Source organism: Microcaecilia unicolor, chromosome 3, assembly GCF_901765095.1.
Source record: "Microcaecilia unicolor chromosome 3, aMicUni1.1, whole genome shotgun sequence".
Lineage (NCBI taxonomy): Eukaryota > Metazoa > Chordata > Amphibia > Gymnophiona > Siphonopidae > Microcaecilia > Microcaecilia unicolor.
This window is the reverse complement of record NC_044033.1, coordinates 265254752-265267609: the sequence shown is the minus strand read 5'-3', so window position 1 is coordinate 265267609 and position 12858 is coordinate 265254752. Positions and strand designations below refer to the sequence as shown.

Sequence of the window (12858 nt, the reverse complement as noted above, 5' to 3'; positions counted from 1 at the left end):
GGAAGAGAAATACATATTTAAGGTGAAGGAGACAGAGTGGATTAGGTATACAGATAAAGAAAGTACATTTTCGTAATCAGAAATAAAAGGTATTGGATTAACTTCAATCATGATAGATTCACTTGAACAATCAGGAATATTAAGCTTCAATCTTGTTAAATTAGTATGGACAATCGGGAAGTACAGAATTACGTTTAGTGAAGATTCAGTGTAAATTTTGTTAACTGGTATTTAGGATGGATTATTGTAGTATGCTTTTTTGAATAGGTTAGTTTTCAATAATTTACAGAAATTATTTATGTCATGTGGATTTAGGTAATTCGTTCCATATTTGCGTGCTTATATAGGAGAAACTGGATGCATATGTTAATTTATATTTCAGTCCTTTGCAGCTGGGGTAGTGAAGGTTCAGGAATGTGCGTGATGATTTAGTAAAGTTCCTAGTTGGTAGGGCTATAAGGTCTGACATATATCCCGGAACTTCACCGTGTATGATCTTATGAACCAGAGTGCAGACTTTGAACGTAATGCGCTCTCTTAGTGGAAGCCAGTGTAGTTTTTCTCTTAAGGGTCAATAATTCGATTGACTGGCATATTTTTTATTAAACTAGTTCAAGAAGAATAGAATGGATAATTAAGCTTTCTTTGTTTAAGACCTTATATTGGCGTCCCTATTTAAATGACCAAGTTGGCGTGTGACGTATCAGCACCATTTTGAAGGAAACTTTTGTCACTGGAAGTATGTGAATCGGAGGGTTATTATCCAAGCTGTGTAAGCTATAAGCGATTTGGATGAATTAAGAAGACTTTTTATCTTTTTTAGATATATTATGGTTGAAATCAAGCAGCATGAGTTCCTGAGGAAGCCATAAGACGGGTGAAACGGTGGCCCCGTTGAGCATTAAGATAAGTGCTGTTTCAATAATGCAATAAGCAATTTTGGCACTTTGTATCACCGTTAAAGAATTTTAAAAAATAAATAAAAAGCTTTTTGTTTGATGCACAGTAAATGATGGCACAGAAAAAAAAAGGAGTTTTTGAGCCCGATGATAGCAACGAAACATTGGCTAAAATCTTAGCCGGGTGTAACCAAGGATTGTTATCCAATTGGTTTCTGAGGTCTCTATCTCCTTTAAACAAAGTACAGCTTTATTTTATGTTTTTTATTTTTTTTAAATCATTTATTTATAATTTTTCATTTTACAAGGATCACTTGCAAACAGTAATACAGAGATGACTGCACATTAATACAATATAAGAAGAAAACAATCCCAACTAGATGTATGGATTATATACAATCTTTCTCTTTCTTAGACCACAAAGTGAAGAAAAATAGGGAGAGTGAAATAAGACAAGGAGATAAATTAAACAGTAAACAGAAAAAAGAAAACATGGTATTAACCTGATTATCCCCAGATATTACTCATCTAATTCATTATTCCACATCTGGTTGGCTTCTTCAAGACCAAATACAATGTATAGTCAATTCATTTCATTAAGAACATACTTATTGTCCAGATTTTAGTTAGAAATAATACATCTGATTACATTCTCTCTCTTTTAAAAGCCAGAAGTTATTTAACAATACATATACTTAAGCCTCTAATTCAAATCCCACTGATTAAAGCAATCCCAGTTTTCACAGGCTTCACTCCTTTCAAAGTAATAATTAAGGAAATATTTCTGAGGAAAACTTTAGGAGTCATACCTGGAACTCTGGGAAAAACAATAATGAGCCAAAGTACACTTGCTCAATGATTATTATTTTGCATAATGTAAGGTAAGCAAACGTATAATTTACAATTTAAGTATGTCATGTAGGCAATATGGTGTCTACTGCAATGCTATCCAAGATGTTTGGATTATTTTGAGATTACATTTCAATTATTGGATATATGGGATTTTGTTGTATTCTAGTATTCTTTAAATTGTCTAACAAGGAACACTGAATGAATGAAGATTGTTCTTGTGATAATCAAACTTAATCTGGTTTTAGTCTATATATATATAGGTTGTATAGGTTATTTACCACAGCATATTTCCACGTTCACAAATTAATTTATCAATATGATACAGTTAGTAAATGTTTGAATATGTGCTCATGGTATTTATCTCATGGTTTTCTAAGGATAAGCATGTCTTTCTGGTACCTTCATCAGGTAATTTTTAATTACGGAAAATATAGGGTATCATCATTCATTATTGATTATTCAATGTCATATCTATTTTCACAACACATTTCATGTGCACACACTCTGGTTAAGTGGTGGTTGTTTTACAACTTGGTGTTTCAACATCTTATATTTCTCTACACATGTAATCCATTATCCCCCAGATTCTATATATGGCGCCTAGATTCATTCGGAGATAAGCGCGTAACTTAATTGGCAGAACAAGATAATCAGCATTTTTAAAAGCACTTAACAAGCAATAACAAGCGCTAATTGGCAATAATTACAATTTATGCATGGAAATCGCTAAGCGTATTCTATAAAGAACTGTGCCTAAATTGCAAAGTGCACAGTTCAAAATAAACACATGTAGCTGAAAAGGGGCATGTTTATGGACGTTTTGTGGGCATTCCAAAATTTCCACGCGTTATTACAGAATACGGGTCAGTGTGCCTAAATCTTCACGCATGGATTTACACCAGGTTTTTATTGGTGTAAATGAACGCGTGTAGATTTAGGCACTGCAGTTGGAATAAGCGTATTCTATATACTGCACCTAAAATGTATAGAATACGTTTATTTCCCCGTGGATATTTTAGGCACCATATATAGACTCTAGTCCTATATGTCATGCTTCACTACTTATGTGTCTCACTATTATAATATATATTTCACAACGCATGAAATTCATTACATTTTAAGCTTCATCTTTATGCATTCCACCATTGTAATACATACCTAGAAGTCTCAGTTCACTTATACACACTGTGGTTGAATGGGTGACCAATTAAAACAAATTTTATGTGGTTATTACATGTGTGTCCACATCAGCTCTGTTACGCATTTTTTCATTTGTGTATCTGTTAAAATTTTATAAGTTTTGCTTATTGTACTTTTTAGTTCGTTTTATGTAACATTATGCAATATGTATTTTTATGATTTTTAATGTAGATCCCTGAGGCAGATACTTTGCGCGAAACACAGCCCATGTCGGGTCTTTGTGTGATTGATGTATACAGTGCCAATAAAGATCTTTGTCCCATTCTTTGAAGGCTCTTTGCACTTTTTTGTGCCTAAGGTTTATCTTTCACACAGATGTTAATATACCCATTCATTAATATCACAATCCACATTAAACACCTCTTTAAAAAAATAACATCTATCGGTGTACCCTAGGGATTTTGGAGTTTCTTTTATGGAGTGGGATGGGGGAGTTGGGATAGCGAGTGGACTTCCTGGATGGGGCATTAAGGGGTATGGGGGGGGTTGGGTTAGGTGGGTTATTGGGGTTTTGGATATCTGCGTTTAGTGTGGGGGGCTATAAGAGTCAAAGCTCCCTACATGGGTTCATTTCTTTCATTGGCTGTTGCAAGCTGGAAGTATTGGTTGTTATCTACATATGATACCTGTTGTGTATTTAATATCACTGTTTATTTGCTTATTTCAATAAAAAGTTTTTACATAAAAAATATAACATCTATAAAATTTTAAACTTATTAAAAGTTTCCTCTCAACAAACATAATTTGGAAGTTGATTCCACAGCCAGGGCACTAAATAAAAAAAAAAAAAGCTCAGGATCTGGTTGAATTTAGCCTAGCATTTTGTAAAAGTGGGACTACTAATCTATGATCTTGTAAAGATCTCAGAACCTGCGAAGGGGTATATGAAATAGTTAATGAATTTAAATACCCTGATGTTACTAAAAACTTCACTACATAAAATGGTGTCAAGCAGAATTTACATGCTGATTTCAGTAAGACCAAAAGACAATATTCAAATTCTGCTAGACTTTTAATGAAAAACCTTTTTGAAAGAGAATTACTAAAGAAAGAAAAGCAACCATATATTTGGCTGGCATATTCTGTTAGCAAAAGTGTTGTATTTTGTGTACCTTGTAGATTGTTTGCAGGTGAACTTGTTTTCATGATTGGAAGAATTAAACGAAAAGAGTTCAGGAGCATGGAAATTTACATGGTCTTAAGAAATGTGAAGAATTTGAAGCAGAGAAGTAAAACAGGTTAATTAGAAGCTGACAGAGTAGTTTAAAGAAGAAATAAATTACTAGTAAAAAGTATTGCACTAAGGCGTCATGATAATTGTTTTGTTTGTTTCCATCTTCCCTTTTAGAGGTGATAATAAAATGTTTGGTTCTTCAAATATCAGTAATTACATGGTGACATTTGGAGTAACTAGCAAAGCTACTCCTCCACTCCCCCTAAGTGCTTTTCTATTAGTGTTAATTCAGTATAAGAAATGTCCAATGTAGTTCAGCATACATTTATCATTAGATATTTTGACGATGAAACACCTGTTGAATGCTTTTTTTATTTTGAGGAAAATCCTGGACACATATCTCGGGGATTATTTGAAGTTGTTACCATGAAATTAGAAGACTAGTTTTCAAGTTTCAAGTTTATTATATACTTGAAATACTGCCCTAGGGTAAGCCATATAGGCGGTTTACAATATGTTTATGTTTATTAGGTACTTGATAACCTGCCAGAATTCCAAAAGATGGGTCTAGGCAGTTTACAATTCTAAAAACAATGAGAAAATCAGAAAAGAATGCCAAAATAAAATAGTTCAGAGTGATCATTCATACAGCAAACACCACCAAAGCTACAACTAAAACAAGCAAAAGAATACAAGCTAAAAAATACTTAGGGCCATGTTTACTAAGCAGTGTTATAGGCACGTTAACATTTTAAAAGTGCATTAACCATGTACACACGTTAACTATGTACGTGCCTACAATATAAACTTTAGACTGTAGACGCTCTTCCCTGATACGTTGTCAACTTACTCATTCACAACTCTTACAAAAAAAATCAACATTTACTGTGTGAAAAGGTCACTTAAGTTCAATGTTTCTCCGGCTGTTGAACACGTGATGCCGATACTCCCAACGGGGACCCGTTTTGCCCATCAGCTTTATCAAGGGAGGTATCGTCAGCAGCACAAAATTGTGTTCATTCTCTCTTAGTCCCAATTTTGTGCCAAAGATACCTCTCTTGACAATGCCGGTGGGCGAAACAGGTCCCCGTCGGGAGTATCGGCATCAGGTGTTCAACAGCCAGAGAAACATTGAAGCTGAATGACCTTTTCACACAGTAAATGTTGATTTTTTTGTAAGAGTTGTGAATGAGCATGTAGCTCCCAAAACGTATCTGGTGGAAGTCTGAAGATACATTTTTGGGAGCTACACATTGGTTCTAAGATAAGACATATTCTGCTTTTAGAATGTACTGTAGCCTTTTTTCCCATGGTCAAGTTTTTGCCTATGATGAAGCAAGGTCTGTTTTTGATCGCCTTAGCTTTTTAAAAACTGTGTTTGAGCTATTTTGAGGCTTTTCCTTCCATTTTCTTTTGTTAGTAATTTGTTACTTTACATTGTAAGAGGATAAGTTTAATCTCTTATGGATTACTTTTTGTTTTTTTCTAAATGTTTTACACCAATTTTAGAACTGTAAGTTTGATTAATGGTATTATCTCCAAACTATTTTCCATGTATACGTGAACAGAGCAGGACTATCCAAGGTCTGAAACTACTGGTAAGGAAGTTACATAGCTTACTAATTTTACTGGCACGCTGATATGCTTAGAAGAAGTAAAACTGAATCTGTTTGCAATTGGTATCCTTTATAAGCACATGCATTCATTTTGAAACAAAATGAAAAACACAGCAACGCAGGCTTGTTTCATTTCAACATTTTAAAAAATGAAAATTCTTTTTTTTAATTTCTATTTCATTTCTAACACTTTGGAGAAGTGTTAGAAACACTTTTACTAAAGCTTAGCTCGAGTTATCTGCAACAGGGTCTACAGGAATAAAATGGGCCCTGCTGCAGATAATTCAAGCTAAACTTTAGTAAAAGACCCCCTCAGTTTGCAAACACATTATTCTCAATGTATATTAAAAATTAAACAAAACCAAAAAACCCACTTCAAATGAAACAAAATTTGCCAAAAAAAAATGAAATAGAACATAGCTGGTGTATACACCCCTTACGTTTTTGTTTCTTTCACAGTAAGAAAGATCCTCACAGGTGGCTATTTGCATGGTTGAGGAATTTAGATCATATCCAGACTTTTAAAATCAGTTTCAATAGATAATTGTCCTGGTCCCAAAGGAAACCCTGAAGAATAGCTAGAGGATGTCCCTTCCCTTACTAATGACCTGGGGAGACATATTAAATATCAGAGAAATGTCCTTTTAATCCAGCTGAAGGCACATGTGCTGTGAGAGGAACAGATTTTATCCATGGAAACTTTGTTACCTGGCAAAAAAAATCTCTTTAAACATTGTGCTCACAAAAAATAAAATGCATCACATCATCTTTTCAAAATGCAAACAAGTGCTTGTAGGTTTCAATACTCATAACCTCTAAACAAGTAAATCATTTGAAAAACTTAAGCCCAGCACTTTTTCAGCATTAAATATAACTGATATTTATCTGTCAGTCCTGTCCTCTCACCTTTTCTTTCAGGTAGGAGTAGATCATCTTCAGAATACTTTCAGGTGGAGGGAACATGTATTTGTGATACAACATTGCATGGTCTTTCTCATCAAAATACCGGTCAGCCATGGTCATTTGCACTCCCTCTCTAAAGGATGAATATCGACGGCTGTCTTTCAAGCAGACTCTTTTATACTATATCTGTGTTACAACACTTGGCAAATATTAATTGAGAAATATTAGGTGATGCCTTTCAAGCAGATTCTTTTATATTATATCTGTGTTTCAACACTTGGCAAATATTTAATTGTGAAATATTAAGTGATTTGTGTAGCCTGGAGCAGGGAGAGATTGTGGCAATTGTCCAGGGGTAGGCAGTGGAGGTAAAAGGGGCAGAGCGTCCTTTTCTCTTTCCCTCCCTCCTCCTCCTCATGTTATTGCTGTGCCTGTGACTCTTAGTAGCTAAAGCACCTTGCAGGACAGGCTTGTCTCCCCACACACCCACTTTATAAATATATTTCACTACATAATTTAATGAAGAACATAGTAGATGATGGCAGATAAAGACCTGTACGGTCCATCCAGTCTGCCCAACAAGATAAACTCATATGTGCTACTTTATATGTATACCTGACCTTGATTTATCCTTGCCATTTTCGGGGCATAGACCGTAGAAGTCTGCCCAGTACTTGCCCCACCTCCCAACCACCGGTGCTGCCACCCAATCACCGCTAAGCTTCTGAGGATCCATTCCTTCTGAGCAGGATTCCTTTATGTTTATCCCACACATTTAGAATTCCGATACCGTTTTCATCTCCACCACCTCCCGCGGGAGGGCATTCAAAGTATCCACCACTCTCTCTTTGAAAAAATACTTCCTGACATTTTTCTTGAGTCTGCCCCCCTTCAACCTTATTTCATGTCCTCTAGTTCTACTGCCTTCCTATCTCCAGAAAAGATTTGTTTGCGGATTAATACCTTTCAAATATTTGAACGTCTGTATCATATCACCCCTGTTTCTCCTTTCTTCCAGGGTATACATGTTCAGGTCAGCAAGTCTCTCCTCATACGGTTTGCAACGCAAATCCCATACCATTTTTGTAGCTTTCCTTTGCACTGCCTCAATTCTTTTTAAATCCTTAGCAAGATACAGCCTCCAAAACTGAACACAATACTCCAGGTGGGGCCTCACCAACGACTTGTACAGGGGCATCAACACCTCCTTTCTTCTGCTGGTCACACCTCTCTCTATACAGCCTAGCAACTTTCTGGCTATGGCCACCGCCTTGTCACGCTGTTTCGTCGCCTTCAGATCCTCAGATACCATCACCCCGAGATCCTTCTCCCTGCCTGTACATATCAGACTCTCACCGCCTAACACATATGTCTCCCATGGATTTCTACTCCCTAAGTGCATCACTTTGTATTGAATTTTAATTGCCAAACATTAGACCATTCTTCTAGCTTCTGCAGATACATTTTCATGTTTTTCACGCCCTCCGGGGTGTCTACTCTGTTACAAATCTTGGTATCATCCGCAAAAAGGCAAACTTTCAACCTTCTAATCTTTCAGCAATGTCGCTCACAAATATATATATATATATATTTATTTATACCCCACATTTTTCCACTTAGTTGCAGGCTCAATGTGGCTTATACAAATACAATATAAAGTAGGAGCATAAAGTAGCATAAGTATAAAACAACAGCGAAATAGGAGGGGAGGTGATAAAAGGGTAAAAACAGTCGCATTTAGTAGGATGTTAATTTGGCTCCGAAGGGTAGGCTTTCGTAAATAAGATGGTTTTCAATGATTTCCTGAAAATAAGATGGTTGTGGATAGATTTCAGAATTTTGGGCAGGGTGTTCCATAGTTGTGTACTTTTGTAAGAGAAGCTGGAAGCATAAGTTGATTTGTATCTAAGCCCGTTGCAGACAGGATAATGCAGGTTTAAGTAAGTTAGAGAATCTTGTGGACCAGAGTGCAAACCTTGAAGGTAATACATTCCTTGGTGGGGAGCCAATGCAATTTTGCACGGAAGGGTTTGGCACTTTTGAATTTTGATTTTCCAAAAATCAATCTGGTTGCAGTGTTCTGAGCAGTTTGAAGTTTCTTAGTTAGTTGCTCTTTACATCCTGCATAAATTCCGTTGTAGTAATCCAAGTGACTTAAAACCATTGATTGTATCAAGTTACGAACAGTGCCCTAGCGAGGGCTAATGGCACCCAGGGCGGGTCGCCGCTGCGCACCCCCCCCCCCCGGGTGCAGTACAGCGTGACACCCCCCCCCCCGCGGCACCCCCCCCCCCAAGAGCACAACCCCCCTCCCCCCCGGACCGCATTCTTACCTGCGGGAGGGCCGATCCGCCCCGAGTGCACGTCACTCGGAGCTGCTTCAGCCCCGCTGGTTCCCTGCTCTCTCTGCCCCGGAACAGGAAGTAACCTGTTCCGGGGCACAGGGAGCAGGGAACCAGTGGGGCCGGCACCCCCCGAGCACGTGCACCCAGGGCAGACCGCCCCTCCCGCCCCCCCCCCCCTTCCTACGCCACTGGTTACGAAATACATCTCGTGGAAAGAATGGTTTTATTCATTTAAGTCTCCACATTGAGTGGAACATTTTCCTTGAAGTGGAATTAACTTGGCTTTCAAGTGTCAAGTTGCGATCAATTATGGCACCGAGTAGTTTTAGGTTATCCGAGATGGGGCGTGAGTGATTGGGGATGTATAAGGTTGTAGGTTTAAACTTATTGTGTTGAGATGAAAGGATGAGACAGTGAGTTGTTTCAGTGTTTAGTTTTAGTTGGAATGAATTGGCCCATGCATCCATTGTGTTCAAACCGATCTTAATTATATTGTTGATTTCTGACAAGTCGTGACTAAAAGGTATGTAAATTGTTACATCATCAGCATAAATAAACGGGTTAAGGCCTAAATTGGATAAAGATTTAGCCAGTGGAATCATCATTATGTTGAAAAGTGTTGGTGATAGTGGTGAACCCTGAGGGACACCACAAACTGTTTTCCATGAAGATGATATTGTTGAATTCGATTTTACTTGATATGATCTAAAGGATAAGAAGCCTTTAATCCACCTGAGAATATTTCCGCCAATCCCAAAGTGATCAAGAAGATTTAATAGAATGTCGTGGTTGACCATATCAAATGCGCTGGACATATCAAATTGGAGCAGAATAATACTTTTACCTACAGCTATTTCTTGCTTAAATTTGGCAAGAAGAGTGACTAAGACAGTTTCAGTACTATATCGGGAGCGAAATCCAGATTGCGAGTCATGTAGTGGAGGAGTGACCTAGTGGTTAGGGTGGTGGACTTTGGTCCTGAGGAACTGAGTTCAATTCCCACTTCAGGCACAGGCAGCTCCTTGTGACTCTGGGCAAGTCACTTAACCCTCTATTGCCCCAGGTACAAATAAGTACCTGTATACAATATGTAAGCCGCATTGAGCCTGCCATGAGTGGGAAAGCGCGGGGTACAAATGTAACAAAAATAAAAATGTAGTATAGAAATTTGTCTAGGTACAAATGTAACAAAAATAAAAATGTAGTATAGAAATTTGTCTAGGTAGTCCGTAAGTTGTTTAGTAACCATGCTTTCCATTAATTTAACCACTAAAGGAATAGAAGCAACAGGTCAGCAATTTGTAATATCATTGGCCATTTTCTTGGTATCCTTAGGTATTGGGGTGAGAAGAATGTTGCCTTGGTCCTCAGGGAATAAACCTTGTTGAAGCATAAAGTTTAGATGGTCTGTTAGGTCTATCAAGTAATGAAAAGGGGCAGATTTGAGTAAGTAATTGGGACAAATGTCTAATTTGCAATAGGAGTTGGAGAACCTAAGAACTGCCTGGGTGACTGATTCAATGGTGAGAGGAATAAAGTTTGACCAGGTATGATCCGCCGGATAAGCACCCGATGTGTCCTCAAGGGCAGTAAAAAATTGTTCAGTTATGAGTTTTGCTTGGGAAGCGTGTTGTGTAATTTTAAAATTTTTTCATTGAAATATCTAGCAAGATTCTCAGCAGATGGAATATCTGTACTAGTTATGGTAATTGGGTTGGTATCAAGTAATTTATTGACAACATGGAATAATTTCTTCAGGTCTGAGTAGTCATTACCAATTTTAGATTTGTAAAAAGACCTAGCCTGTCTAATTGCATATTTATATTTTCTTTGAGCTTGTTTCCATACTTTGAGTGTGTGTTTGCTTTTTCTTCTTTTCCACATACGTTCCAATTTCCTGGTTTGCGTCTTTAGTTTTTTTAGTTCTTCATTGAACCATGGTGTCAAATTTGATCTTTTTGATGTTCTAGTTCATATAGGTGCTAATATGTCTAGTACACTACTACATCTTGTATTCCAGACTGAAAGGTAGTGAATGGAATCCGTACTAGTTGACCAATCGTTGTCATAAATCTGTAGCCAGAATTCCTTCAGATCTATTTGTCCTCTAGTACTAAAAGTTGCAGGTTCCTGAACAGAATCAGCCCCAGCACCAATCCCTGAGGCACTCCGCTACTCACCTTTCCCTCATCCGAGCGAATCCCATTAACCACCACCCTCTGGCGTCTGTAAGTCAACCAGTTCCTAATCCAGTTCACCATGCTGGGTCCTATCTTCAGCCATAGGAGGCAAAATGATTGGGGGTGCTGAATTTTTTTTTTTTTTTTTTTTACAGGCAGTGCATGCGTCCCCTGCCTCAATACCTTAAAATTCTGTCTACTACGGTCTTCACCTGGGCAGTGGCAGCGCCACTCATAGGCTGCCTGCAACCTGCACCAGGACTTCTTCCCTCAACAGTCCCACCCCTCAGTCCCCCTGTACTGTGCAAATATAAAGAGATGCAAATTTCAAAAACTGACATATTTCAATCACTATACTATAGGCTAACAAATACAAATAAAACAAAAAATGGAAAATATGATAATCATTTTAGTGGACTAAATACATTTTTCAATTAGCTTTCAAAGGCCAAAACCTCTTTCCTCAGGTCAGGACAGTATACTGCTGTTATGGTATTCTGTTCTGACACAAGAAAGGAGGGTTTGGTCTCCAAACATTAGTCAAAAATGTATTAAAATTAGTCCAGTAAACATTACTTCCATTTTCTGTATTTATTAACACAGGTACCACACTACTTTATCCTAAACTAAAAATAAAATTCATTTTTTCCTACCTTTGTGGTCTGGCCTTTTATTGTTTCTAATTGTGTTGGTCCCAGTCTCTTGTTTCTTCTTTCCTCAATCTTTAACTTTCCCCCCTTTTCATCCAGCGTCTACCCCTCTCTCTTTCCAGCATCTGCCCCCTCTCTTCCTCCTTTCCATCCAGCATCTGACCCCTCTTTCTCTCCTTTCCATCCAGTGTCTGCCCCCTCTCTTCCCTCTTTCCATCCAGCGTCTATTTTCTCCATCCATGTGTAGTTTTTTCTCCTCTTTTACCTTTCCCTCATCTCTGTCAGTATGCATCTCCTTCCTCTTTCTTCACTCCCCTCCATCCATATGCAACTCCTTCCTCTCTCTTCTCTCTCCTCCATCCATATCCACCATTTTTCCTCTCTCCACCCCTCCATCCATGTTCATCTCACTTCCTCTCTTCCCTCCCCTCCATCCATGTCTAGCATTTTCCTCTCTCCCCTCCATCCATGTGCATCTCCTCCTGTGTTCCCTCCCCTGCATCCATGTTCAACGATTTCTCCCTTCTTCCCTGCCCCCTGCCTCCATGTTAAGAGATTTCTCCCATTTTCCCGCCCTGCATCCATGTTCAGGGATTTCTCCCCTCTTATTTATTTATTGCATTTGTATCCCACATTTTCCCACCTCTTTGCAGGCTCAATGTGGCTTACAATACATCATGAATACTGGAAATAAGAAGAGAAAAGACATTTGGTATTACAGAAGGATTTTGGGTTACATGACAATGAAAGAAACATGATTGTAATATAACAGAAAAACATTATAAGACAGTTCAGGATACATGTGGTTGCCCTACCTCTTAAAACTCATTTTACCTGTTGCTCAGAAGAGCAGTGACAGCTGAGATATGTGCTGGAAATTCAACTCACTGGTGGCCCTAGAAGACTGAAAGTGAGCACAGTTGACCTAGGAATTAACTGCAATTAATTCCACAAATTCTGTGTGGTGTATCTCTAAAAGAGTGCCACACTGAAGAATAAAGTTGATAGTCTAATTGGGAAGGCTTTAAGATCGAATACA

The 12858-nt window shown here is 38.0% G+C and overlaps 1 protein-coding gene across 1 annotated transcript in view; it reads right to left on the bottom strand.

The window, feature by feature from the left end:
- LOC115464618 (putative methyltransferase DDB_G0268948) overlaps nt 1–12858 on the bottom strand; it is a 145557-nt gene that overhangs the window by 74891 nt on the left and 57808 nt on the right. Inside the window, 1 exon segment of the mRNA XM_030194980.1 lies at nt 6648–6824. Within this exon segment, the coding sequence (XP_030050840.1) occupies nt 6648–6824 (177 nt within the window).